This window comes from Schistocerca serialis, chromosome 2 (genome assembly GCF_023864345.2).
Source record: "Schistocerca serialis cubense isolate TAMUIC-IGC-003099 chromosome 2, iqSchSeri2.2, whole genome shotgun sequence".
NCBI lineage: Eukaryota > Metazoa > Arthropoda > Insecta > Orthoptera > Acrididae > Schistocerca > Schistocerca serialis.
This window is the reverse complement of record NC_064639.1, coordinates 782,057,069-782,084,814: the sequence shown is the minus strand read 5'-3', so window position 1 is coordinate 782,084,814 and position 27,746 is coordinate 782,057,069. Positions and strand designations below refer to the sequence as shown.

The following is a 27,746-nucleotide window of genomic DNA, read 5'->3' as shown; positions in this document are numbered from 1 at the left end:
GTGCAGACCGCGTGAGACGACGCTTCATCCAGTCCCAAACATGCTCAATGGGGGACAGATCCGGAGATCTTGCTGGCCAGGGTAGTTGACTTACACCTTCTAGAGCACGTTGGGTGCCACGGGATACATGCGGACGAGCATTGTCCTGTTGGAACAGCAAGTTCCCTTGCCGGTCTAGGAATGGTAGAACGATGGGTTCGATGACGGTTTGGATGTACCGTGCACTATTCAGTGTCCCCTCGACGATCACCAGTGGTGTACGGCCAGTGTAGGAGATCGCTCCCCACACCATGATGCCGGGTGTTGGCCCTGTGTGCCTCGGTCGTATGCAGTCCTGATTGTGGCGCTCACCTGCACGGCGCCAAACACGCATACGACCATCATTGGCACCAAGGCAGAAGCGACTCTCGTCGCTGAAGACGACACGTCTCCATTCGTCCCTCCATTCACGCCTGTCGCGACACCACTGGAGGCGGGCTGCACGATGTTGGGGCGTGAGCGGAAGACGGCCTAATGGTGTGCGGGACCGTAGCCCAGCTTCATGGAGACGGTTGCGAATGATCCTCGCCGATACCCCAGGAGCAACAGTGTCCCTAATTTGCTGGGAAGTGGCGGTGCGGTCCCCTACGGCACTGCGTAGGATCCTACGGTCTTGGCGTGCATCCGGTCCCAGGTCGACGGGCACGTGCACCTTCCGCCGACCACTGGCGACAACATCGATGTACTGTGGAGACCTCACGCCCCACGTGTTGAGCAATTCGGCGGTACGTCCACCCGGCCTCCCGCATGCCCACTATACGCCCTCGCTCAAAGTCCGTCAACTGCACATACGGTTCACGTCCACGCTGTCGCGGCATGCTACCAGTGTTAAAGACTGCGATGGAGCTCCGTATGCCACGGCAAACTGGCTGACACTGACGGCGGCGGTGCACAAATGCTGCGCAGCTAGCGCCATTCGACGGCCAACACCGCGGTTCCTGGTGTGTCCGCTGTGCCGTGCGTGTGATCATTGCTTGTACAGCCCTCTCGCAGTGTCCGGAGCAAGTATGGTGGGTCTGACACACCGGTGTCAATGTGTTCTTTTTTCCATTTCCAGGAGTGTATATTATGATCATGGCTAACATCTGCCCATGGAAATGTTTTTCGGTGTGAAATCTGATTTTAAAAGTCACTGACTCCATTCTATGTCTACAAATCTCTTCAACATGTACAGCCTTCTGAAACGATTACCGGGGGAATGTTTACAGTGATTAAATTGTGCTTTGCACAAGAAACTACCAGGCGGATTTTTCTTCAATTCTCATTCGCAATTACTGTTCACATACTGCTTCCCCCTTCTCTTCCTTATCCTGCTACGAAGTTCTAGTTTCCATTAAAAGTATACTTTCGACTTGTTTAACGTTCTGAATAATTTCTTTTAATTATTTCTGTAGTGGCCGTGGATATGTGTCTTATTTTCGCTGCTTTAATCCGTTCGCTATGCTATTCATTTTAGTTCATCCTGATCCCTCTTCTCTAGTTAATTATTAAACCTACTGCTGCATTATCCCTATCTGACCCTGTATTTGTAAACCTCTGCTCACCTAATCAAACATTCTCTGCTTCCTGCCACAGCACTTCGTTAATTCCCACTGTAACGTTATCCTTTCCACATATCTTATCAAATTTTTTACCCCACCTTAATGTAACATTCTATGAGAGTGTTCCTAGGGAAATATACCGTCTGTTATTTCTCTTGCTTCAGACGTGCCAAAATATCAGCTTAGATAGCCAAGTTACCTTTTATTACAAGGCCATATTAGTCACACAGTCTGTAGTCCTTACAGCTATAGAAAAGGCTACTGAATCTATACTGGAGCCATATGTTAATTTGATCTGTCTAGAGACATCTCTCCAATGTGGTTGCATCTACGGTCCAGTTCTCTGTGATGTTCAGACAATCAAGCCATACAATTGCACCGAGTTCCATAGTTCGGGCCGGAGGGAACTACAGATACAAAGATGTCATTCGTAATTTTATATCGTTTGGACAAAACTGCTTTGTGGTTTGTACCCTTCGTTTCCAGTATATACCAGGTGTGCATCCTTCGTCTGTTTCCTTGGTTACCTCTTTATATAGACCTGAACTGCTTATCAACACCTGGAGTTTTATAGTCAGCATATTAGATCTAGTGCTCATAACATAATGACCTATCCCCAACAAATGTCATCCATCGCAATCATCTCAGTTTTTTAATCGAAGAATATTCGAGACAAAATTTTCAGTCTTTAAAAGTGATTGTAGAGACATCCAAGTCAATTGTATATTTCTTGTCCATCTAAAAGCTTCCTATGCAGAGAAGACCTTCACTCGTCATAGACGATACACAGCTTATGGGAGTATTTTCCAGTCAGGACGTAGCGCTGCATCAAACCCTAGCAAAGGTAGACAACAAAGCAGGTGTTAACATGACTTCACGTCGATCATTGAGTTGTACTCTCATAATTTCAAGTGAGTACATAATTAATCATTACGAAAGGCTGTTCAAGGAAAACTATATAAATTACGTCAGCTAAGTTCAAATGGTTCAAATGACTGAGCACGATGAGATCAGCTAAGTAAAATTTTGGCTTTATCCAAGGCTTGTCGCTGCTTGCATGAAAACAGTATGTTGACAACTATTCTGAACGATAAAGCAAGTGGCCTATTTCGGCTACAGGGTACATGAGTAGCAACTTAAATCAGTAAGACAGCTACTTAGCAGTTAGAACGAATGCTTAATATGACATGAATCAGTGTCCAAGGCTTTCCTGCTAGTGCAATACAGTGGTAAACTGCAATTACTCGTTTACGAAAGTAATATCTATAAGAACACTAGGCGTAGGAATTGAGGAATAACATCCATTCTTGTGTGCGGAATGATGACCAGACTGAACTCATTAGAGACACCAAATGTGTGAGAAAACGTGGTAAGAATCTAAGTTAATTTCTCTAGCTACGAGAAAGGACTGGAACATCTAAGCTGTAACAGTCTTGAGTAATGTGTTTAGAATTTTAAAGAATTTTCTTTAAGCAGACTCGAAGGAACATTCCGGGTGCTAGTTGGGTCTGTTCTCGCAGTGACTGTGACTCTTAATTACAACTCACTCACTGGCTCATAAGCAACCATTATTCATAAACTCTTAATGCGCCAAAGATTGGAAGAGTAATTAATACGTTGCAAGTGAAAACATCTTAAAGCTACACTGTAGAATGTAGAGCATAGAGTCGAGTGTTTATAGTGAAGAACAAGCATGGTAGCACAATAGCACAGAATGCCTTTTTGAGTCACTCTTAAGTTCCAGGGTGCAGAACAAACAGATCACTGCGCTAACGGCATAAAATTGACGCCGTTCTCCGATAGCGAACGAGGAGGCTTAAAAGTAAACTGTCTAAGGAAACGTGTATAATGTAATATGTATACCTCGCGGAATAGAGAAAAATTGTGGGATTAGTTAGAAATTAAAATAAACAAGGGAGGTAATATTTTAAACATGAGGACAGAATAGTAACCATCCCAACAACACTATAACTGTTGGACATAAATCTCTGTATAAGCGACATGAGTCATCTACAAATTTTCCTATTTTTTTATTTCTTCACAAATAAATCAGTGACTAAGTACAGTAGCATTAAAAGTTTTGAGCGAGTTTTTTTATGGAACGTGAAAAACTCCACAGCAGCCGTAGAAGCAGTGCCTCACAGCACCGTAATGTACCCTGTCAGTCCAGAAACTTTTGAGACAGAGAAAAGTCCAGATATTAGTTTTAATGTTTCGGGTGCTCTGCATAGTCTCCATCCCCCCTCCCCCCCCCCCCCCCCCACACACCCTACTCCACCCACAGACACTAGACAGTGCCCAGAATGTTGATACCGTCATGTGGAACTTCCAGATAAGTCCTTTCGGATGTCCGCGTTTTGCATTTTAATCAGGTCACAGCAGGCGTCCACGAGTCGTCGTTTTTCTTCGAGAGTCGAGGTGTGCTGGATAAAATCTTCTTCAAGTCATTCTGGCGAATGTCTTGAACACTTGTTTTCCACAATTTTCTGGACTGCAATTTGTGACACAACAACGCTGACACTCTACGGCTGCACATCCGCTACTTAACACTGCTTGCTCACAATTGACTCGTCGAATGCACGTCTGTTGCTGACTGTAGTTAGTTCAAGCAGCCACGGTAGCTACAGCTATGACTCTGCTAATACTCCAGGACCAAAATTAGTCTTAGAATTTTTGGTCGGACAGTGTGTCTTTTTTCTTCCTTCTCCGGCGCTTTCCGATGTTTTGTTCAAATTCTTCCTATTGTAAGTCGAATATTTCTTAGCAACTTTCGTTTGCTATTGAAAAACGTCTCTTCCCACCTTGGAAAAACACAAGCACTTAAGAATACCCAGAACAAGGTCCACAAAGTTTAAGATAAAATGGGACTCAAAACTTGAAGATACTGACAAACAACACTGTTAATTCTGAAATATTTCACAATTAACGTCTTGTTTGTCAGTATCTTCAAGCTTTGTGTCCTATTTTATCTTAAACTTTGTGGACCTTGTTCTGGGTTCCCCGCTATCTACCATCGTCCCGACTTGCGTACGAAACAAATTAAGGTCCCTCCCGAAAGTTCAGCGGCGTTCGAGAAGAGCATGTGGTTTTATTGTAAGGTGGCTATAATTTCGCACCTTTCAAGCACTCATCCACATACTTTGCCGTATTTACAACCATTTTAGGTATTCTTTGATAGGTAGTAAATATGAGTATTTAAATGAGACTGACATTGTCACATAGGCCTTGTAAATAATTATTAACGCTTATTGCATGAAAGGTGACGGAGTGTCTTTATTATCATACTAGTAGAGTTTGGAACGACAGTGGAAATGAAACGGCAGACGGAACACAAGCCCTGGGTGGAAGGCCCACACAGGTGTGTTGGTCCTGCTTAAACACAGGAAGTAGGAGACGGACGTCGTAGCACCCAAGCGCTGGAGCACAATAGAGTCGAAATCAGCCGGTCTTGTAGCCAAACCGAAGGATTATAATTCGGAAACTACGGAAATCTTGGACGCAGGTGAGAGGAACGAAGAAGCGGCACCTCGGAAACCACGCAGGCTGGGTTATTTCCAAGGATTTTTACTCAGAAGTGTAAAATTGTACGAGTATGGGTTCTCCCTCGCAAACTTTCCGCACTGGACGACAAAAGACTAAAATATGGTTGGTCGGCGTTCGGAAGAATCTGTAGAGAGGGAAAATATTCCGTGGTTTTGGGAAGATGATTCGTTTTCGGAATTACGACGGAGGGGAGCTGAGCCTTGCTGGGAGGCCGGCGGTGGAGAGACGAGGTTTTCCGTTGTGAGCACCCCGTGTGAGACGGTCGTGCAGTATCAGCTTTGTTGGTACAGACGGACTTGCTGTCTTTGCTCTCAGGAGAGTTTATAGTTAGAACAGTTAGGCACTGTACTGTTTCGAACATATACGATTCTGGACTTCACCTCCGGGTTGGAAGTCGTCGTTGAGTACGCAGCGTTCAGTAATTGAGAGCACTTCCTCTGCCTATACTTACATTGAGACGTTATCTGAACTCCGTCCTTGTGGCCAGTAGTTCGTATTTCTCGTCTGTAGAGCACAGAGAGGAGAAAATAGTACTGGAGTACACTAGTCAGAGGACCGTCTTCTGCGTCCTAGTGTGTGAAGGAGTTTATATGTGGCTGGAGTTCTTCCATCGTCGCAGACGAGTACGAGAACCATCACTTCGACGTACCGGTCGCAGCAATTACGGTGGTATCGCAAACTGCTGCGGCTTTTTAGAGCTATAACGTTAAGCAGCTGTGATTACGTTAGTTTATTTCCACTTAGGTTCCACACCACCGTAGATCATCTTTGCAAGTAGTGTCTTCTAGTGTTTGGCACGTAGGTGATATCAGTCATTTCGCGTTGTTATTAGATCGCGCAGTCATAATAAGGGGCAGAGATGGGCAATTGATTAATAATTTTACTTCGGAAATGCAAACTTTGTGACATAAAGGTTTTTTTTTTAACCTACAGTAAATATATAAGCAGGAACACCGTTTATCATTTAGTAGAATTAGTTGCCTTCATCATTCATTTATGTTTAGATTGTAATTTATAGAATTGAGAGATACTAAGATCTGCTTCAGGGGATAGTCAGACAGGACCAAATCTTCATTCTAGCGTTTATTATTTCCGTTGGGCACATAAATTTTACATCCGCCTGGAGTAGCATTTTGGATGATGATTCGGTGAAATGTTTTATTTGCTGTATATTCTGACTCGTCACATACAGGCTCATTATAATGCTCCTTCCGATTTTTAATGACTTTTAATAGTTTAGAAATCATAATTTTGCTCTGAAGTAGATAATAGTCAGGGCCTACATTTGGAACTCTGATATATGTACGTCATGTGCCATATTTCTTAACTTTTGGTTGACAGTTATGCCGTCGATAACACTGTTTCTGTGCGGAAAAACGGGATGATCGGTAATAAGCCCTCGACAAAATCACTGCCGGTATCCCCAGTCTGTCTCCATTGCATATGCTTTAGGACTTCTGCGAAGACCTACTGCGGAAGGCACTGTTGTGAGTGCCCCTAGCACTGGCCGCAAAGCATACGGTGTCATTAAATAAACTTTGTAGTAGAGCCCACAATTTATAATCAACGTATTTTCCCCGACCTTTAATTAGAATGTCGATTTACTACGTACAATGAGAATCATTTCAAAAAATGGTTCAAATGGCTCTGAGCACTATGGGACTCAACTGTTGAGGTCATTAGTCCCCTAGAACTTAGAACTACTTAAACCTAACTAACCTAAGGACATCACACACATCCATGCCCGAGGCAGGATTCGAACCAGCGACCGTAGCGGTCTTGCGGTTCCAGACTGCAGCGCCTTTAACCGCACGGCCACTGCGGCCGGCGAGAATCATTTAATTCTGAATTATTACAATAGATAATGAAACCTGTTGCCACTTATCTACCTCACTGTACGAAAGTGGAACGGAGACGTGCTAGTGAGAGCTCCAGGCAGTTGTGATCATTCGTTGCTCCAATAATATGAAGTGAGACTACAGTTAGCAGCTCAATAAGAAGCTACTGGATGCCAGGCATAATAATGCGATTGAATTACATCATCAATGTACACTACATGTTCCTTTGAAATTTATATCAAATTTATCTACTTCTTCTTTGAACTAATTTTCATAAACTTAAGAGATGATTTGCAGATACATGGCGAAATTTGTTCAGTGATCGAACACGCATTTACAGGTTCTGTTTTGGCACCAAATTCAATATGGCGCACATAGCGCCTACAATTTCTTTTTTAACACACTCCCTTGCTTAGGAGAAACGAATAAATACATAAGCATGTTTACATCGTAGCCAGATACATCGAAAATCTAAAACAAGGTGGTACGTTAGTACCACTGTTAAAGTAAGCTGAAGAGTAGATAGCCCCTACCTAGCTTGTTCCTTCTCAGAACTCAGAGAAACTTATAAAATACAATAATTCTCTCTTCACCACTAATTTTTTTATTCTCCTTAAGCGTTTCTATTACTCGCAATCTATGAAGACTGTACCACAACAAGAATAGGGTATAAAACAGTTACGCAGTTAAACCGTATTAACATTCACAAGTTACGGCAAACCATGGACCAAACTCGATATAAAATACCTCGGTACGCTCATTGCTAAGAGCATAAACCCAGACTAAAAGATAGGGGCCACCAATATCCAACAAAACAATTTTGTGCATCAGATGGCACTGTCGAACACTCCATCAAAGCATCAGGATAGATGACAAACTCTTAGTGCATCCTTACATGTCGATAAGCCATACATTTAATTGTGTTATTAATGGTTGTTGTAATGCACAGTTACAATCATTCGGTGGCCAAAATCTCAACGCTACTCAGTCAAACTCCTGAAAGGGACCCAGGCATGTACAGGGTGTCCAAAATAAAGGAAGCTCCGTGTCTTATAAACAAATACAGACAATTCACTCGTTTACTCTAAACACAGAATACAAAGTAGAAAATGATTATTATAGAAAATAGCGTACTCAGCGTTCAGTAGATCAATAGTTTACGGGAGGTGCTGTTAATGTTCACCACAAACTTCAATACACAATTCACCACGTCTCAAAATGTTTCTTGAACCTTTCCTTAATTCACATAGTGTGGTTTCCGCAATAGCACTGCGAATGTTTGTTTTCAACTCTTCAACTGTATGTGGGGTGTTACTGTAGGCTTAACCCTTTGAATAACCCCACAAATTAAAATAACAGGTAGACAAATCGGGTGATATGGGAGGCCATAAACCTACGAAACTGTACGTTCTTCTCAGCAAGCTTCATGGACGTATGACACTGAAAACTGTGAAATATGTGCCGTAGCATCATCTTACTGAAAAAGCACATACTCTAGTCCTTCCTCCGTTAGCTTCGCTATTAATGGTTCCAAGAATTCCGTTACAAGTGCCTAAGAGTTCACGGTGTTGTTAAGGAAAGTGAGGCCTACAATCCGTTGGCTTGAAAATGCATGACAAATACCTACTTTCAGATCATACAGAGGCACGTCAAAGTGTTCTCTCGGTTTGTCTGTTGGCCAACAGCGTCCGTTTTGATGGTTCATGTACCCACTAAGGTGAAATCACGCATAGTCTGAAGAAAGAATTTGGATCCAGACAACAATCAGTGACACTCGTAACCATTCGCAATAGTGTTGTCGTTGTGCCTAATCTGTAGCTTTTAATGCTTGCAATACTCTTATTTTGTATGCTCGCATATGAAACAACTTCAACATGTTCCGCCACGCGGACGCGAGTCTAGTTAATTTCCGCGCACTTTTTACTACAATTTCATGAACATGTCCATTATTTTCAGGCGAACAAACTTATTTTGTAGTTGCATTTGGCGTTAGCAACTGAACCTGTTGCTCTAAATTTAGTAATCAGTTTCTGCACAACACTTTTTGTAGCAGCAGTTGACTCTGGATATTTTATCGTCAACTTTTCATTTAACGTTTTAAACGATTTGCATCCAAAAAACGTTTCAAACACTCATAGTTAAATTGAAAAACACATTCTCCAGAACTATATTCACAACAAGCTTCAAACCGACGACTGACGACGCACCACTGATAACAAAATCGCCGCTCAACATTATCGAGAGCCGCTCTAGCATTAAAGAAATAGCTTCAGATATCATGTTCGTTATAACACTGGGTCTCTTTTACCTTGATCACAACGTAGTACTGAGCGAGAAACCAACTAACCTATTAAAATAAGTCAGTCATATCGAATCCATCCAATACAGTGTCTAATGCGTATGTCCACCAGCAAGATACGAAAAATGAACCCGGTGAAAGTTATTTTTCCTTGTACACGTACTACGTTCGAAGAAGTTCTAACACCATTTGTGTGACAGCACTGGCTACCATTTGGAATTTGTCAGGCTCGATATCACAAAGATTATTTCTGTGTGGCCGTTTTGTTACATGAAAGAAAAACACCTCATGGTTTAGTGATTAACAAATATGTTGTGTTCCGTTGAAAAAATCCCAAAAATCGACTTACCCAAGTACAGTCTGTAGCAATTGCATGATGTAAACATTAAAATTCGATTACTGGTAACCCATTCCTTCTGTAATAATTTGGAAATCATTTTTGCATGTGACGAGTGCATCCACATAACCTGGACCACCGACATACTCTCTTTCCATTATAAAGTGGTATAGTCTGATCATCTTGCAGTGGTACATATTTCATTCTTCAATCAATACAACAACGCTTTGGGGGAGGGGCGTTACTGATACAGCAATACCAGCCTATAAAGCTCCCCTTTACCAGGATTTCAAATAGATCGTGATCGTGTGCTAATGGAAAGGTGATCGGACTTTATTTCGTTTCCTGCGTGAGCTCTCTATTGAAAGAAAGAAAAATTATTCTAATGGAATTCCAACCAAAGATTTGTTATCACTGAGTATAAGTTTGTGGTAATGCAAACTAAAGTCGGTCGCCACCCTACAAAGTGCAAAAGTAATTCCAGCCAAAGGTATAGCAAAAGTTGAAACAACTGCTGCATTAAGCTTTTCTTCAATAAGGATTTTGTTTAGTAATAGGACACGAGAGACGGTAGCACGCATCAACAAGTAACCAGTTATGAAGTAATTATAGCAGCGCATATCAACACAATGTGTAACAAGAGCATGATGCCCGCACTGTGCCACTTAGCAAGGAAACAGTACTAATTACTTTGACGTGGGTTGGCCATGAAACTTCACTACTATTAAACAGTAATTTTGAAATCGTTAGAGAGCTCTTATTTTTACTAACATGAACGCAATTTATTTTGACTGTTTGTAAGCCTTTGCTTTGCACAAGTCATGTATTTTGTATGGAGGCCGTGAATCTGATATAGCTTGATTCAGATACTGCAACTCATAATTTTAAGAGCACAAATATTTCACGAACAATTAACTGAACTTTGCATCAACTTCCACCGTAGAATTACTGAAAGAATGACTAGAGCATGGAGGGAACCGAAACTGTTCTGTCTTACAACGAGCTCTGGCTGACATTGTAAGTATGTCACCCTATTAACTAACTGTTCGCGTAAAACCTATTTTGTGATGGTACTTTGTTTCAACGTACTAGTTTCGGGAGTTACCCGTCATCAGTGGTACCTATACTATACAAAAGACACACATTCATTTAATATGTTACTTTCAGGGTGTATTGTAGGGTTTAATGTATTTGTGATTTTTCATTTCATTTTAATTCGATTTTCCTTATACGTAATGTTTTCTAGCGTATCCCAGTGACAATATTTCGTAATGATCCTATAATAATACAATTACATTATATATATATATATATATATATATATATATATATATATATATATATATATATATATATATATAAACGGAATACTGAGGTTTTACGAAATATATGCGGCTGTCAATGGCTGTTCCTGTACTTGGAATGATTACTCTTGGTACAAATCAAAGAAATATCACCTCTAATTCGTATTAACTCTGTTAGCAGAACAAAAAACTGAGTTTTTATTAAAATATACTGGCTAATTTTTCACTATTTTTTGTGCTTTTGTTTTTAGATCGGTTTGTTCGTTTAAAATAAGGGAAAATTTCTGTTTTTTCCTAAATATGTAGTAAACTGCCTTTTTCTGCAACATTTAGGACTGATAGAAATTGTGATGTCACTTGCTGTTTTGTTTCACTCTTTTGAGTGTATATTAAACGAAGACTGTTTCGCGCCAGTTAGTTTCTGATGTTCTTTAAAGCTTGTTCTGAAATTTTATGTAGTTTGCTCTAAGTACATTTGTCCATAGCTATGGCATTTTAACTCGAAAACACCTGAACATGTAAATTTGTAGGATTGTTCTATGTTGGAACAAATCTGTGATCGTGATGTATTTTGTACTCTGAAACCTATTTTCGGTCGCTTTTCTGCTTATGAGTCCTACATATTGACGAAAGAGGAAGTTTACTAAATATTTTGGAAGCAACAGAAATTTGCACATACGTAACAGAACGTCCTTACATTATGTTAAACCAACAGACCGATCTTCAAAACAAAAAAGTTTGTCGAAAATTTCGGAAGTATACTTTAATAAAAATATATTTCTTCGCTCCGCCAACACAGATAATACATATTAGAAGTAGCCTTATACTGGGTGTGTTTCCTAAGAGTAGTAAGGAAAATTTTCTCATGTGTTTCGGCAAACACTTGCCATTTTGATTTTAAATTGTGTAGTTGGAGTCAACTCAAACAATTAATGCTTGTCACGGCTCTCATCCGACGACCATTGTCAACAGAGTCCGTCTGTTTCTTTCCTTGGAGAATTCTGTGAGCCTATTCAACTGAATGCTCCAGAATTAATCTAGTACCATATTCGTTTTACCGCTGTGTACTAATAGGGGCAGTAAAACAAGAGTAAAATACAACTGTCCAGCAGCGACTGAGTAAAGCTGCATGCTTGGCGGTAACAGTCAGCGCGGGCTATAGTAGTCCTGCCTCTGCTGGAGATTTGGTTATTCTTGGCGTTTTACTGCCGCTGTAGTACATAGCGATAAAACAAATATCGCGCTAGACCAATCTGGTAATGCCCTATCGAATGGGCACGTAAAATTCCGCTTTAAAAATCATTTCCTTTGTTGCGGGAAACAAGCCAAAGTTTTCCATCGACACTGGACGTCGCCTTTGACGCGATGCGCAATAATTGTTTGGTCTGACTCCAGCTACACAACGCAAAGGCGAAGTTGTAAATATCTGCTGAAAGAACAGAGAAAATGCACTTGACGATTCTTATGAGAAATACAAACTACATATTCTACGATGTACAACAAAAGTAATCTTTGCATTTAAGCAATATGCAATGACAGCTGCGTATACTTCATAAAAAAATGCTTACGCTGATTATATATATGTACATATAATTCATGTAATCGTATTATTACATTGTTGTTGTTGTGGTCTTCAGTCCAGAGAATGGTTTGATGCAGCTCTCCATGCTACTCTATCCTGTGCAAGATTCTTCATCTCCCAGTACCTACTGCAACCTACATCCTTCTGAATCTCTTTATTATATTCATCTCCTGGTCCCCCTCTACGATTTTTACCCTCCACGCTGCTCTCCAAAACAAAATTGGTGATCCCTTGATGTCTCAGAGTATGTCCTACCAACCGATCCCTTATTCTAGTCAAGTTGTACCACAAATTTCTTTTCCCTACAATTCTATTCAATACCTCCTCATTAGTTATGTGATCTACCAATCTAATCTTCAGCATTCTTCTGTAGTACCACATTTCGAAAGCTTTTATTCTCTTCTTGTCTAAACTATTTATCGTCCACGTTTTACTAACATACATGGCTACACTACATACAAATACTTTCAGAAACGACTTCTTGACACTTAAATCTATACTCGATGTTAACAAATTTCTCTTCGTCAGAACCGCTTTCCTTGCCATTGACAGTCTACATTTTATATCCTATCTACTTCGACCATCATCAGTTATTTTGCTCCTTAAATAGCAAAACTGATTTACTGCTTTAAGCGTCTCATTTCCTAATCTAATTCCCACAGCATCATCCGATTTAATTCGACTACATTCCATCATCCTCGTTTTGCTATTGTTGATGTTCATCTTACATCCTCCTTCCAAGACACTGTCCATTTAGTTCAGCTGCTCTTCCAGGTCCTTTGCTCTCTGACAGAATTACAATATCATTTGCGAATCTCAAAGTTTTCATTTCTTCTCCATGGATTTTAATTCCCACTCCGAATTTATGGATTTTAATTCCCACTCCGAATTTTTCTTAATTTCCTTTACTGCTTGCTCAATATACAGATTGAATAACATCGGGGATAGGCTTCAACCCTGTCTTACTGCCCTCTCGACCACTACTTCCCTACCATGCCTCTCGACTCTTATAACTGCCGTCTGGTTTCTGTACAAATTGTAAATAGCCTTTCGCTCCCTGTATTTTACCCCTACCACCTTCAGAATTTTAAAGAGAGTATTCCAGTCGACATTGTCAAAAGCTTTCTCTAAGTCTATAAATGCTAGAAACGTAGGCTTGTCTTTCAATAAACTATTTTCTAAGATAAGTCGTAGGGTCAGTATTGCCTCACGTGTTCCAGCATTTCTACGGAATCCAAACTGATCTTCCCCGAGGACAGCTTCAACCAGTTTTTCCATTCGTCTGTATACAATTCGTGTTAGTATTTTGCAGCCGTGGTTTATTAAACTGATAGATAGTTCGATAATTTTCATATATGTCAGAACCTGCTTTCTTTGGGAGGTCTGAGGGTATTTTGCCTGTCTCATACATCTTGCTCACTAGATGGTAGAGTTTTGTTACGCCTGGCTCTCCCAAAGCTGTCAGTAGTTTTAAAGGAATGTTGTCTACTCCGGGGCCTTGTTTCTACTTATGTCTTTCAGTGCTCTGTCAAACTCTTCACGCATTATCTTATCTCCTATTTCATCTTCATCTACATCTTCTTCCATTTCCACAATATTGTCCTTAAGAACATCGCCCTTGTATAGACCGTCTATATATTCCTTCCACCTTTCTGCTTTCCCTTCTTTGCTTAGAACTGGGTTTCTATCTTCATTTTCATGCAAGTGGTTCTCTTTTCTCCAAAGGTCTCTTTGATTTTCCTGTAGGCAGTATCTATCTTACCCCTAGTGATATGCACCTCTACATCCTTACATTTGTCCTCTAGCCATCCATGCTTAGCCATTTTGCACTTTCCGTCGATCTCATTTTTGAGACGTTTGTATTGCTTTTTGCCTGTTTCATTTACTGCATTTTTGTATTTTCTCCTTTCATCAATTAAGTTCAAAATCTCTTCTGTTACGCAAGGTTTTCTATTAACCCTCGTCTTTTTACCTACTTGACCCTCTGCTGCCTTCACTATTTCATCTCTCAAAGCTACCCATTCTTCTTCTACTATATTTCCTTCCCCCATTCTTGTCCATCGTTCCCTAATGCTCTCCCTGAAGCTGTCTACAACCTCTGGTTCTTTTAGTTTATCTAGGTCTCATCTCAAATTCCCACCTTTTTGCAGTCTCTTCAGTTTTAATCTACAGTGAATAACTAATAGATTGTGATCAGAGTCCACATATGCCCCTGGAAATGTCTTACAATTTAAAACCTGGTTCCTGAATCTCTGTCTTACCATTACATAATCTATCTGAGACCTTCCAGTATCTCCAGGCTTCTTCCATATATACAATCTTCTTTTATAATTCATGAACCAAGTGTTAGCTATGATTACGTTACGCTCTGTGCAAAATTCTACCAGGCGCCTCCCTCTTTCAATCCTTACTCCCATTCCATATTCACCTACTACGTTTCCTTCTCTTCCTTTTCCTACTCTCGAGTTCCAATCACCCATGACTATTAGATTTTCGTCTCCCTTCACTCTCTGAATAATTTCTTTTATCTCATCATACATATCATCAATCTTCGTCAACTGCGGAGGTAGTTTTCGTATAAACTTGTACTACTATGGTAGGCGTGGGCTTCGTATCTATCTCGGCCACAATAATGCGTTCACTATGCTGTTTGTATTAGCTTACCCGTATTTCAATTTTCCTGTTCATTATTAAACCTAGTCCTACATTACCCCTATCTAATTTTGTATTTATAACCCTGTATTCACCTGACCAGAAGTCTTGTTCCTCCTGCCACCGAACTTCACTCATTCCCACAGTATCTAACTTTAACCTATCCATTACCCTTTTTAAATTTTCTAACCTACCTGCTCGATTAAGGGCTGTGACATTCTACGCTTCGATCCGTAGATCCCAAGAGGACGCCATCATCATTTAACCATTCAGTAAAGCTGCATGCCTCGGAAAAAAGTTTCACCTTGCTTTCAGCCGTTCGCAGTACCAGCACTGCAAGGCTGTTTTGCTTAGTATTACAAGGCGAGATCAGTCAATCATCCAGACTGTTGCCCCTGCAGCTACTGTAAAGGCTGCTGCTCCTCTTCAGGAACCACACTTTTTTCTGGCCTCTCAACATATACCCCTCGTTGTGGTTGCACCTACGGTACGGCTATCTGTATCTCTGAGGCACGGAAGCCTCCCCACCAAGGGCAAGGTCCATGGTTCATGGGAGGGGGGGTGGGGGAAGGATTATTACATTAATATTACGAAATATTTTCATTGGGATACACAAGAGAAGTAGAATTACAATGAACTGAAAAATCACAGATGCATAAAACTCTACAATATATCTGTAATAACTTATTGTAAGAAACAGATACAGCTGATGATGGGCAACGTCAGAAACTAGTACGGTAAAATAAAATACTACCAGAAGGCAGTTTTGTCGGACGATTAATTGATAAGATGATATATTTACGATTTCTAAAAGCTGCAGGCCACGAAACGTACAAGACTTACATGACTAACACTTTCACCATAAAACAATAACAAGAAAAACACATAAGTATAAATACAAAAAAGCACTTTTACAAACCTGTTACATAATGAGGTACGTCGCATGCCTGTGATCTTTTATGGCCTAGTATGTAGTTAATAATCACTACCACGTTGAGAACTTCACACGAAAGCCTGCTTTCTATTCCGAAAACTATTGCTCCATGGACCTTAACAATGCTTTTAAATAATTTATGTAATTTAGTGCGACTCTTTTACTATGTTTTTAAAACTGCAAATATTTTGGAATAGAAATAAGATCTTATCAAAGTGATATAGGATAAATCAAGGTTCGTGGCACACATTTAAGATTAACCACTTACAGTGTGAAAACTTCATTCCAATACTAGTCCATGCAGCAATTGTTTGGGCTGACTATTATCTGAAAGTGGATGGGGAGACAAACCCTCATGACGATATAATAATGCCGCATGACGCTCTGAATATTTCTTCTTGTCGTCCGAAATGAAAATTTCAGAGTAATCCAATAACTGCCATGATGCAACGACTAATCCTAATTCACATCGGAGGGATGTTTATTCAGTTTTCTAGAAATACACACTTCTCTCAGCATGTTTATTCTTCGAAGGCTAAACACAGACCCCTTGCCACAGAAAGACGAGGCACACAAACTCGTGCTTTTCCACATCTTCGCTTCCGCCTAAACCTTTTCGCTATGGGTTGACTTCCCTCCATATTTTCTGTTACATAAATACTAAATTTCCTTTGCGTGAGCGAGTTACATACGTTACAGTTTAGCACATAGATAACGTATCGTGATGAATATTGGTAAAAGACGTTTACGGAGTATTTCAAGATTACGTAATGTTACAGAATGAGAAAAATTATGTACATGCATCGTAAGTCAAAGAATTTAAATACTACTGAGGTTACAATATTGATAGTCGACATAAGAATCTCTTCTGAGTTAAGAAACAGCTCACGTTAAAGTCTTTCCACTCATTTAGAACACTGAGTACAACAGAATGCGTATGTTTGCATGTCCATCTTCCGCAGCAGCTGTTAAAATCAGTTATTGCTGATTTTCCGTCTTGAGCTTACTGGAGTTTAATTAACGAGAATTACACCAGATGCGTTCGCTTTTATTTATAAAGCATCTTCCGTGGTTATTCTGCAAATTGGATACATATATTTGGAAATTTCTGGTTGCTGTATTTTAAATACAGCGTTTTGTTTCTAAAGATTTTGTGCAAGTTACGTACTTACTGTGTTTCTTTCCATATTCTGCTACTTTCGTCCTTGATGGGAACGGTGACGTCGAACGACTTCGATTCACATATACAGTTGGCAGTTTTTGCCATTCTGCAGTAATTCTTGCGCTGCATTATATACACTTCACTTTTGTAAATTGAGCTGAAGCTATGTGTGTTTCTCACTCTGCACAGTAAAAGTGTTTAAGTCTGTTCGTTTGTTTTCGTTTATGTTGTGACTTTGAAAGTTAGTGTAAATTAGTGAAAAAGTCTTGTACGTTAGGGAGAGATCTGGCACCAGTTAGGGGAGGGGAACGGTTGACTGCAAGATTTTTTTGTTTTTTGGGGGGAGGGGGGCGGGGAGTGGGGATGGGTCTGGATGTTGATTATAGGGCAGAATCAGGGAGTGGATGGTAGTGGGAAATGGATCCCGTCGTTATACATGTGTATTTAATGTTATATTAAGTGGTCCGTCAGTTTAAAGAGTGTGTGGTTTACCAAGGTGGTTGTTTCTTTTCCCTTAATAATTTTTTGACTGTGGTACTTTTGTTGTAAGGTGAGGAGGTATTTAATGTTGTTTATATCCTTGTGATTTTCATGTCTCTGATGATAATTTTTATGTCGGTGTTGGTATAAGTGGTCTACAAAAGTTGAATGATTTGTCCTATACCTCTACGCTCTTACATGTCCTTTGTATCTGGTGTCAAATGTCCTCCTGGTTTGACCGATGTACCTTCCATCACATGTATTGCAATTCAGTTGGTATACTCCTGATTTCTGATATATATCAGTTTTTCCTGTTATTTTTGGGAAATATTCCTGAATTGAATTACTGGTTTGGTAGGCTATCTTTATGTCTTGGTTTTTGAAAATACTGGATAATCTGGGTGGTTGCATGCATGTATGTAACTGTGTACCGTATTTTGTTTTGTATTTCTTTCACATTTTGTGTTGTTTGTGTTCTTGTATTTTGTGTGTTTGTTTGTGTGTGATTTTGTCCTTGTGTTCGTGACAGCTGGGTGTTTGTTCTTTTATTTTCTGTTTCTTGGTTTTATTGTTCAGCATTGTTACTAAGTTTGCTTTGTATCCAGTGTTTGTTGCCATTTGTGTTACGATATTTGTATTATGGTACTCGTTTCTTTTTTGTGATTGTATGTATCTAATGGTATTGTGTTTACTCTGTGGAGCATGTATCTAAGTGGTGTTTGCTTTTGAGAACTGGGGTGTTGTGATGTCTGACGTATAATTTCAGCTGTTGATCTAGGTTTTCGGTGTATGTCAAATTTGTGTTGTTTGTTTTCAACCTTTATGGTATTGTCCAAGACATTTAACTCTCTGCTTTGCTTCTTCTGTATTGTAAAATGAATCGTCTATCAGGTACAAGACGTCATCTATATACCTAATCGAGTATAGGAAAACGTGGTAAGAGCATGGAAGTATGGGACAAATCATTCAACTTTTGCGGATCACTTATACCAGCACCAACATAACATTACCACCAGAGACGTTGACATGAAAATCATAAGGATAAACAACAACAAAAAACATCTCCTAATCTTACAAGAAAAATATCACAGAAAAGAAACAACTCATAAATCATCAGATTGGTAAACCACACACTCTTTAGACTGGTTGACCACTTAATATGTCATTAAATGTACACGTGTAACCATAGGCTCCATTTACCACCACCATCTCCTCCTAGATCCTGTTTAATCACCATACAGGCCCATCCTTGGCTCCCACTATCTTGCACTCAACCCCCCACACACCCCTCATCTCGTCTCACTTACTCAAAGAAAAATGTAGTTTTAAAGGTTGGCAACACTCATAACGTGATCCAAAACAAACGACCAGACACAAACACTATTACTGTGCTGAGTGAGAATGACACATAACCTCAGTTCAGTTTACAAAAGTGAAGTGTATGTAACGCACCGCAATAAATATTGCATAATGGCAAAAAATGCCAATTCGATACGGGAATCAAAGTCATTCGACTTCAACCGCTGCTAGCAATGAGGGAAGAAGCATAATATGTAAACAAACACCGTAAGTAACTTGCACAGCAAATTTACAAACAAAAAGCTGTGTTTAACCCACAACAACCAGAAATGTACAAACGTATGTATCCAATTTGCAGAATAATCACGAGAGATGCTTTAAAAATAAAAGCGAAATGTTTCAGATGTAATTCTCTTTAATTAACTTGCAGTAAGCTCAAGACGGAAAACTAGTAGTAACTGACGACAGCAGAACTCTCTGCTCAAGTCGAAGGATACAGACTGAAAGTCTTTCAAATAAGGAAATTGATTAATTACTTATTACTACCTGTACAAAAAACTGTCTTACTCCTGCCATCTCTCAATTTTCATGATTATAACATTACCACCAAGAAGTAATCCTTGTGTTAAGTTGGTATAACAACTGTTGTAGCATACCTTACAGAAAATTATTAGCATCAATGGTAAAGCTTCATAAATTTATAAAAACTTAGCTACATCACCACTTTCCCAAATCTTAACCACAATTACATCTATAAAATAACTATATTACTGATTACATTTTTAATAGACATTTATTAACGAGGTTCCTCTCATAAAAAGCTCTATGACTTAACGACTATTGTATTGTTTTAATGTGCATTTGTTGGAGCGAACAAAATAGTAAGTAGAACATGAGAGGACGGAACTAAAGGAATAGCCTTGTTATGTATTCTTTGACTCTTAAGTTTCAAGTATTTATGTATGCTGTTGGTATATGCTATGAGAATCTCTAACTAATGGAAGTAAATGTCAGATTGAAAGACACCGATATTCCATTCGAAATGTGTAGTGCTGTACTCACTATTTTCAGAAAAGATGAGAGTAACAATGGAAAACTATTCACTGGATAATGTGGGCATAGAGTTGATACAAGGCTCACAAAACCGTGGAGACGAAAATGAATACTGCGTTTCAAGCGTTTTTGAGGACATCAGTGAGTTAGAAACTATTCTGGAAACACAAGGAGAACAGAGCTGCCTTGCGTCAGGGATCTCAGCGAATATCAACAGCAGACAACCACAAGGTAGTAACTGAATTAAGCTTAAACACATCTACCAGTTTGTACATTCTGACACTTCCGGCCTTTTAACGTGAGGTTATACTTGCGTTTCTCTTTGCAGATGTAACTTTGGGACGATCCTTACCACGACAGACTGGCATCAGGAGCAGAACAGAGACAAAAGGTGCGAGTGCGTTAACGAGCAACAGAGACAGCCTAGCCGTGCAATCTGACGACAGCAGCGTATACCTGAGCGCCTCGTTAGACGACGTCGATGCGGTGCCTAATAGCGTGACCTGCTGTCTGGAACACAACGAGAGCGCTAAGGAAGGCGAGGGCGCCCTTCAGAAGACAGACGACACTAAGGAAGCGCAGAGTTCTACATCAAAGTGCAGTGTAACGATTAACTTTCGCCTCACTGAGGAACAGTTCTGCTGCAGCTCACGTGAGTCCTGTGTTCACTTAAAAGTAGAAATTGAAAAATTTGAGGGCACGAGGAACAGGAACGCTTTTGCTCCACAGGTGAGCTGCCAGCAGCAAACGCGGAAGACAGCGCGTGAGGCGGTTCTCTCGGTCACCTCCACACTGGTGACCAGCGGCGGCAGCGCGCGAGAAGACGTTGTTAATCTACATCGGCCGTCGCGTTCGGATAGGCGCGCTGAGATGGATGACCCAGACGAGTTTCCGGGAAACACAACTGTCGAAGGGCCCGAAACTCCCGAGTACAGTCCCACGGACAGCGAATCGTCTGAGACATCGGACGAAGCAGACGCTACGGAATGTGCTACGAAAAAGTCATGTAGCCACACCGATTTAGACAGTAACTTCGCAACACCGACGGCGGAAGAAAGTGATACATTGGGATCTAAGGAAGCAGTTACTGATAAAATTGAAGAAAGTTGCGCTGGTCAGCTAGAAGATAAATCTGACTCTCCTCAATCCTGCGTTAGTGAACGGCATCATTTTGAAGAAAATATGACAAACATAGATGCAGAGGGAGTAGAGATATGTAAACAAAGTCTCAAGGAAGATTTGGACCGAAATTCTATGCTAAGTGAGATATCGCTTGATAGTGAAGATAATAGTAAGACGTCAGTAGTTTGCAAGGATGTATCGGACACAACACATCCCGATAAGAATTCTACGCTCAAGGACTCTGGGAATCATAAAACAGCCGCCGAAAAGAATCCCAGTGTAGAATTTACTGAAGATGGGAAGGTGGGACCAAACAGCCAGCAGAAAGGGGATGTGCATTCTCAAGGAAAGAACTGTCAAAACGAAGAGAATAGTCGCTCCGGTGTTCCCTTGCAAATAACTCTAGACGAGGACAGTGTGAGCTCTGACGTCCGCTCGGAGTCTCTTGACGAGCGAGTGCTTAATACCGAAATGCTGAGTGATTCAGATGAGCAAGATTTCACATTTCACGGCAAGGACGATTCGGGTACCGCGGAAAGAGCAAAGATAACAGCAAAAGGACTAGACGATTTGCCACAAGCAGTGCTCATCGGAACGCCCGTGGGTGGTGAAACACAAGGACAAGGAGACATTTCGCATTCGGACTCTGATGTCACATCAAGTAGCGGCACAGACCATCAACTGAAGACACCAGTCACACAAGAACTATCTGAAGGAATGAAAGATGAGCTTACTGTATCTAACGAGGAAGAAGCTAAGTTGAAATTGCCCAAGACGTTGGAGCATGTGAGTGAAGTCCCTAGGGGAATATTCGAGAGTATCCTGTATAAACTTTATAATCGGATGAATCAGAGGTCACCGCGAACATGGAGGGATATATCAAGAGGGCCGTGCGTGAAGCAGCTGGTGAAAGCATTTTCCAAGGAAGCAATGGATTGTCCAAAGTTTCCGAAAAGCCAGTCTGTTCCGGTACAGAAAACTAAAAAACTAATACCGAAACCAGAGTTATTTGAATCGTTTAGCGACATGGACGACTCTCCCAGGAGCCAGTCTGTAAAGGTACAGAAAACTCCGGAACAAATTCGAGAATCGCCATTATCTGAGTCGTTTAGCGACGTAGGTGATGAAGGATTTAAATGCAGATTAGAAAGTAGTACCGATGACGAACATTTATCAAGCGACGATGTTCCAATACGGTCTTCGACACCTTCTCAAGAAGTAGTGGTGATGGAAATAAGAGATGAATTGCAAAAGCCTGATTGCTCGAGTAAGAGAGTAATACAACTGATTAAGAAGTTTGGTGGCAAAGGCAGCTTTAAGAAACACAAGAAAGATGAAGGTAATATCGACAAGGCAGAAGAGCTTGGTGAAACGCAGCTTGCACCGAAAGATCCAGATGAAGGTAACGCAAATAAGGATGGTACGACTGACGACAAGGCTAAAAGCGAGGCTCTCCGTGAAAAGGAGGCTGCCTGCTCTAGAAAAGGAAGCTCCGCATGGCTAACGAATGTCTCTGTAAAAAATCTAGTAGCCATCTTTTCTGAAATATCTAAGTCACCTGTGCCGTCTCGAAGGAGCGCCTCTCGATCTTCAAAAAAAAGCACCACTTGGCAGAGCAGAGAGGCACTGACTAAGGCTTCTCGGACGATGGAGACGCAAACGCCAGGTTCTGAAGCTATCGGAAGCTGCAGCAACGTGGTGCTGTTGGTGCAGCCGGAGTACAGCGGAACCAATGTGAGTAGCGCCAATTCCTCCTGTGCACCCTCTTCAAGCACTTCAGGAGTGTAGCCTCTAGAATAAAGTTGATGAACTGTTTAGCAAGATTTAGTCCTTGGAAACTGTTAATCAACGTGGGTTTGAGCTCTCCATTTATGCTACACTTAGACTGACCACCAGAGGAACTGCCCACAGTTCCTGCTACACCCATCTCACTACGCTGTGAAAGCTTCGTCTTGTTAGTAACGCACATGTGTCTGTGAGTTACCTGTAAATCTGCGAATTGGTGACTTATAGTTTCGTTTCCTTAAGTGTAACACACTGTTGAATAAATTTAATGCTACCATCCCAGGATTCTTCCCAGTGCACAGCTTTCCTCCATCAAGCACACGTTACACTTCTGTCGTAAGACTAATGGGAAATTCAAATTAATAGTTATCTGATGAAAGAACTGATGGTGTGGTTCTGATTTCCTTCAACAATTACATTACTTCCGGTGGCACCACCTCTTTTGCCGATAATGTCACTCCGTGTGAAATGACGGGAATAATCAAAGATGGTGAGAAATGACGAATTAACGTACGCAAACTTTTGGGATGATGAAACTAGCTCACTTGTGGTCGGTAAAAAGGGCGGGTAACTTCCATGATATTACGATGAACCAATTTTCCTCTTGTAAAAAAGAAGCCCAAAATAATCACACAGTGTTAATATACCATTAATACTACAGTCTTGGTGTTAACCAACTCCTCTTAATGCGGCAGGCTATTGTTTGACTAATACCACACTCTCTTAATATGATTGCTATAAGCACTATAGCTGTGTTGTCGGCTAACTACTTCATCATATACAAGGATATTCCTTCACTGTTACTCCACCCTATCATCAGTTTACCTCTAGCCCTACACTCGTTGTACTGAACATCATTATGTACCAAGCTATAACTTTATTGTTAGCCGATGTAGGAACGAGTGAGTATTCAAGATAGAACTTAAATTTTAATTCTCAGGTTCCCTCCATTCAAGGGTAATCGCTAACGCATGACATCATTGCGTCTCACCCATCTCCCTACCCACGAACACATCGTGAGCCAGACACCTCCCCTTTCTTTATTAAGGTACATAAATTCCTTGGAAGTAGGATATTCGGAGGGTTTCTAAGCCAAAACACATATTTAGCTCTCCCAGAACCGACTCCATATTTTGTGCCATAGAAATGAAACAACCAATCACCCCCTCCTTAAGCCAAGCCCTTTTCTTGAAAATAAGCAAATAAGAGAGCTTCTGAGCCAAGATATCCTGATCGCAGCTCAGTATTTTACTTGTCAATAATATTTCTCAACCACAACAGCCTTTACTGGAAAGAGGCCAGCTAGAGAACTAAGCCAACACACATATTTAGACCATACGCAGTATTTTGTCGTCCAATTACAGTTGTCAGCACCTCCATAAACTACGCATCTCTCGTGGAAATAAGTCAACTACATAGCTACCTACGGCTAGGAAAGCCTGGGCATGATATTATTCTCGTCCAGCGCTCTTGGCCATGCACAACCTAAGCATTGCATCGGACACACTCACGCCATACCAATCTTATCGGATTTCCGTACCCTGGGGGCCTAAAACGGTGAATCATTATATTGTGAGCAGTTTGAAGTATATTATTGGCTTCATTTGATAGATTTTCCGTTTTCACTTTAGCTACTAAGAGCGGTATGCACCAAATACACTGAAGCGCCAAAGAAACTGGTATAGACATGCATGTTCAAATACAGACATATGTAATCAGGCAGAATATGGCGCTGCGGTCGGCAACGCCTATATAAGACAAGTGTCTGACGCAGTTGTTAGATCTTACTGCTGTTACAGTCGCACGTTACCAAGATTTAAGTGAGTTTGAACGTGCTGTTATAGCCGGCGGACGAGCGGTGGGACACAGCATCTCCGATGTAGCCATGAGGTGGCAGTTTTCCAGCACGACCATTTCAAGAGTGTATCATAAACATTAGGAATTCGGTAAAACATCAGATTTCCCACATCGCTGCGGCGGAAAAAGATCTTGCAAGAATGGGACCAACGACGACTGATAAGAATCGTTCAGCGTGACAGAAGTGAAACCCTTCCACAAATTGCTGCAGATTTCAGTGCTGGGCAGTCAACAAGTGTGAGCGTGCGAACCATTCAACGAAACATCATCGATATGGGCTTTCGGAGCCGAGGACCCACTCGTGTACCCCTGATGACTGCATGACACAAAACTTTAAACCTCGTTTGTTGATGACTGGAAACATATTGCCTGGTAGGACGAGTGTCTTTTCAAATCGTATCGAGCGGATGAACGTGTACGGGTATGGAGAAAACCCCATGAATCCATGGACCCTACATGTCAGCAGAGGACTGTTCAAGCTGGTGGAGGCTCTGTAATGGTGTGGGGCCTTTGCAGTTGGAGTGATATGGGACCCCTGATACGTCTAGATAGCGCCCTGACAGGTGACACGTACGTAAGCATCCTGTCTGATCACCTGCATCCATTCATGTCCATTGTGCATTCTGACGGACTTGGGCAATTCCAGCAGGACCATGCGACACCCCACACGTCCAGAATTTCTACGGAGTGGCTACAGGAACCCTCTTCTGAGTTTAAGAACTTCCGCTGGGCGACAAACTTCCCAGACATGAACATTATTGAGAATATTTTGGATGCCTTGCAACATGCTGTTGTTCAGAAGAGATCTCCACCCCTTCGTACACATACGGATTTATGAACATCCCTGCAGGTTTCATGGTGTCAATTCTCTCCTGCACTGCTTGAGACATCAGTCGAGTGCATGCTACGTAGTGTTGTTGCACTTGCGTGCTCGTGGGGGCCCTACATGATATTAGGCAGGTGTACTAATTTCTTTGGCTCTTCATTGTATATGTGTGTTAACCTTGTAACAAACGGATGATAGCTTTATTTCTAGTATCAACGTTTTGGGAGAAAAACTTGTATTCCCACTGAAATGCCCTGAATTTTGTTGATAGTGTTGTCTGTGATATGGAAGAAAGCGTCCCTTATTGTAAATAATGTTAAGGAATGGTGGTTACAATAATCACCAGACGTTTTTAGAAGTTTTTCAGTAACGGTTCACTGCGACAAACACCATTTCCAGGAAGACCATGATAATCCGTAATATTCCATAACACAATTTTCGTCACTGACTGGCTAATATAACTTTTCATTAGCTCCGATATAGGCCTAGGAAGGGTACATTCCACTGTCGCGGATAACATTTTTTCTTATATACTTGATGAACACAACTGAAGTCTCATGTGATCAAGAATGTATGCAAAATTCGTTATACTATTACTCCCTGCCAAGCATTTCCATCGCCGACCTAAAACACATACAAGAAAACCATCATTCAACTCCACAGGACGAGAATCAATATCAAATTCAATAAAAATGTTGTATACTTTGTTAATACGTGTATGTGGTTCCACAACCTCCAAAAACTTTATCAAAGAAAACATTGTTCGTAGCAGGCTGTACAAATATATCCTTCATTCGTTGTGTGGTTTACCAATTTCGACCCTGAAACGTTTTCAAGCACCTGCAAAAGAGTGCATCAACATAGACAAGTGTTACATGGAATATGTACATTGTGGAAAACCACTGAACGTAACTACAGTTGTGTTTAAATTCTACAGAAGCAGTCCTCCTCACTTTACATAAGTATTACGCAGTATGGTGTACATAAGATCAATATGCAATTTTTGGCACGCTAAGGAAGCATGTAATATACAATGGTGTACGTTATCGAAAGTCATATTCTTTACCTTTGAATGTATCTTTGCTAGAATTAGAGCACCTGACCTCGGCTTCAATCTGTACATGGAAGTTGTATGGTTCACACATGATGTGACGTAGTTATACGCTTTTAGCGTGATATTTCCGTTGTTAGATCGTAATGTAGAAGAATTATTTAACGTAAGGCTTCACTTATGGAATGACTTCTCTATTGTATGCCCCAACAAGTACGACATATTGCATAATGCTTCACATATAAGGAAGTAAGACTTCTTCTGTAACATTTAAACGGAACTGATATGTTCAATGGTTTTCCACAGTGTGTATCTATAATATAATACTCATCCACGTTGTAAGTGCTTGAAAATGACTTAGTGTCGAAACTAGTCAATACCACAACGAATGAAGGATATAATTTTACAGCCTAACACAGATAGGTTTTTCTTTCATACATGAAACAGTGTAATCAATATTAAATGATTTAGAATGACGTTTGTGTAAAGTTAAATAATGATTATTAAGCAGCACACCATGCAAAATTAGGAGCACAGAGACTCGGTTAAATAATGAAATTAAGCATCTTTATGCAAAAAATACTCGAACGGAACAATTAGCACCTGCACACAGCACCTTACGTGAACAACTCTACCGCCCAATAGCACACGGTAGATTAGGAAGAACAGATAGATAACAAAATATCAACAGAACAGCAGGAAACAATTAAAAGAAGTTTAACGCTGACATGAGAGATTAACTGCCGGACCACACTCTAAAATCACCCCCCTTGGCCCCCCCCCCCCCCACCCACGTCACTCTCTTCGACTCTCTCTCTCTCTCTCTCTCTCTCTCTCTGTCTCTATACCTTTCTCCCTCTCTCTCTCTCTCTCTCTCTCTCTCTCTCTCTCTCCCTCTCACACACACAGAAAACACACAACACACACACACACACACACACACACACACACACGGAGAGAGAGAGAGAGAGAGAGAAACAAGATTCCCAACACAAGACACAATTTTATAAAATAATATTGAATCTCGCTGGCCGGCCGGAGT

At 40.9% G+C, this 27,746-nt stretch overlaps 1 protein-coding gene across 1 annotated transcript; it reads left to right on the top strand.

The window, feature by feature from the left end:
* The first annotated feature begins 20,041 nt into the window (after positions 1–20,041).
* On the top strand, positions 20,042–20,854 carry LOC126455707 (uncharacterized). Its single transcript, XM_050091475.1, has 3 exons — positions 20,042–20,294; positions 20,392–20,715; positions 20,793–20,854. Exons 1-3 carry the CDS (start codon positions 20,087–20,089, stop codon positions 20,828–20,830), a joined length of 570 nt encoding a protein of 189 aa, XP_049947432.1. The 5' UTR covers positions 20,042–20,086; the 3' UTR covers positions 20,831–20,854.
* The last annotated feature ends 6,892 nt before the right edge of the window (positions 20,855–27,746 follow it).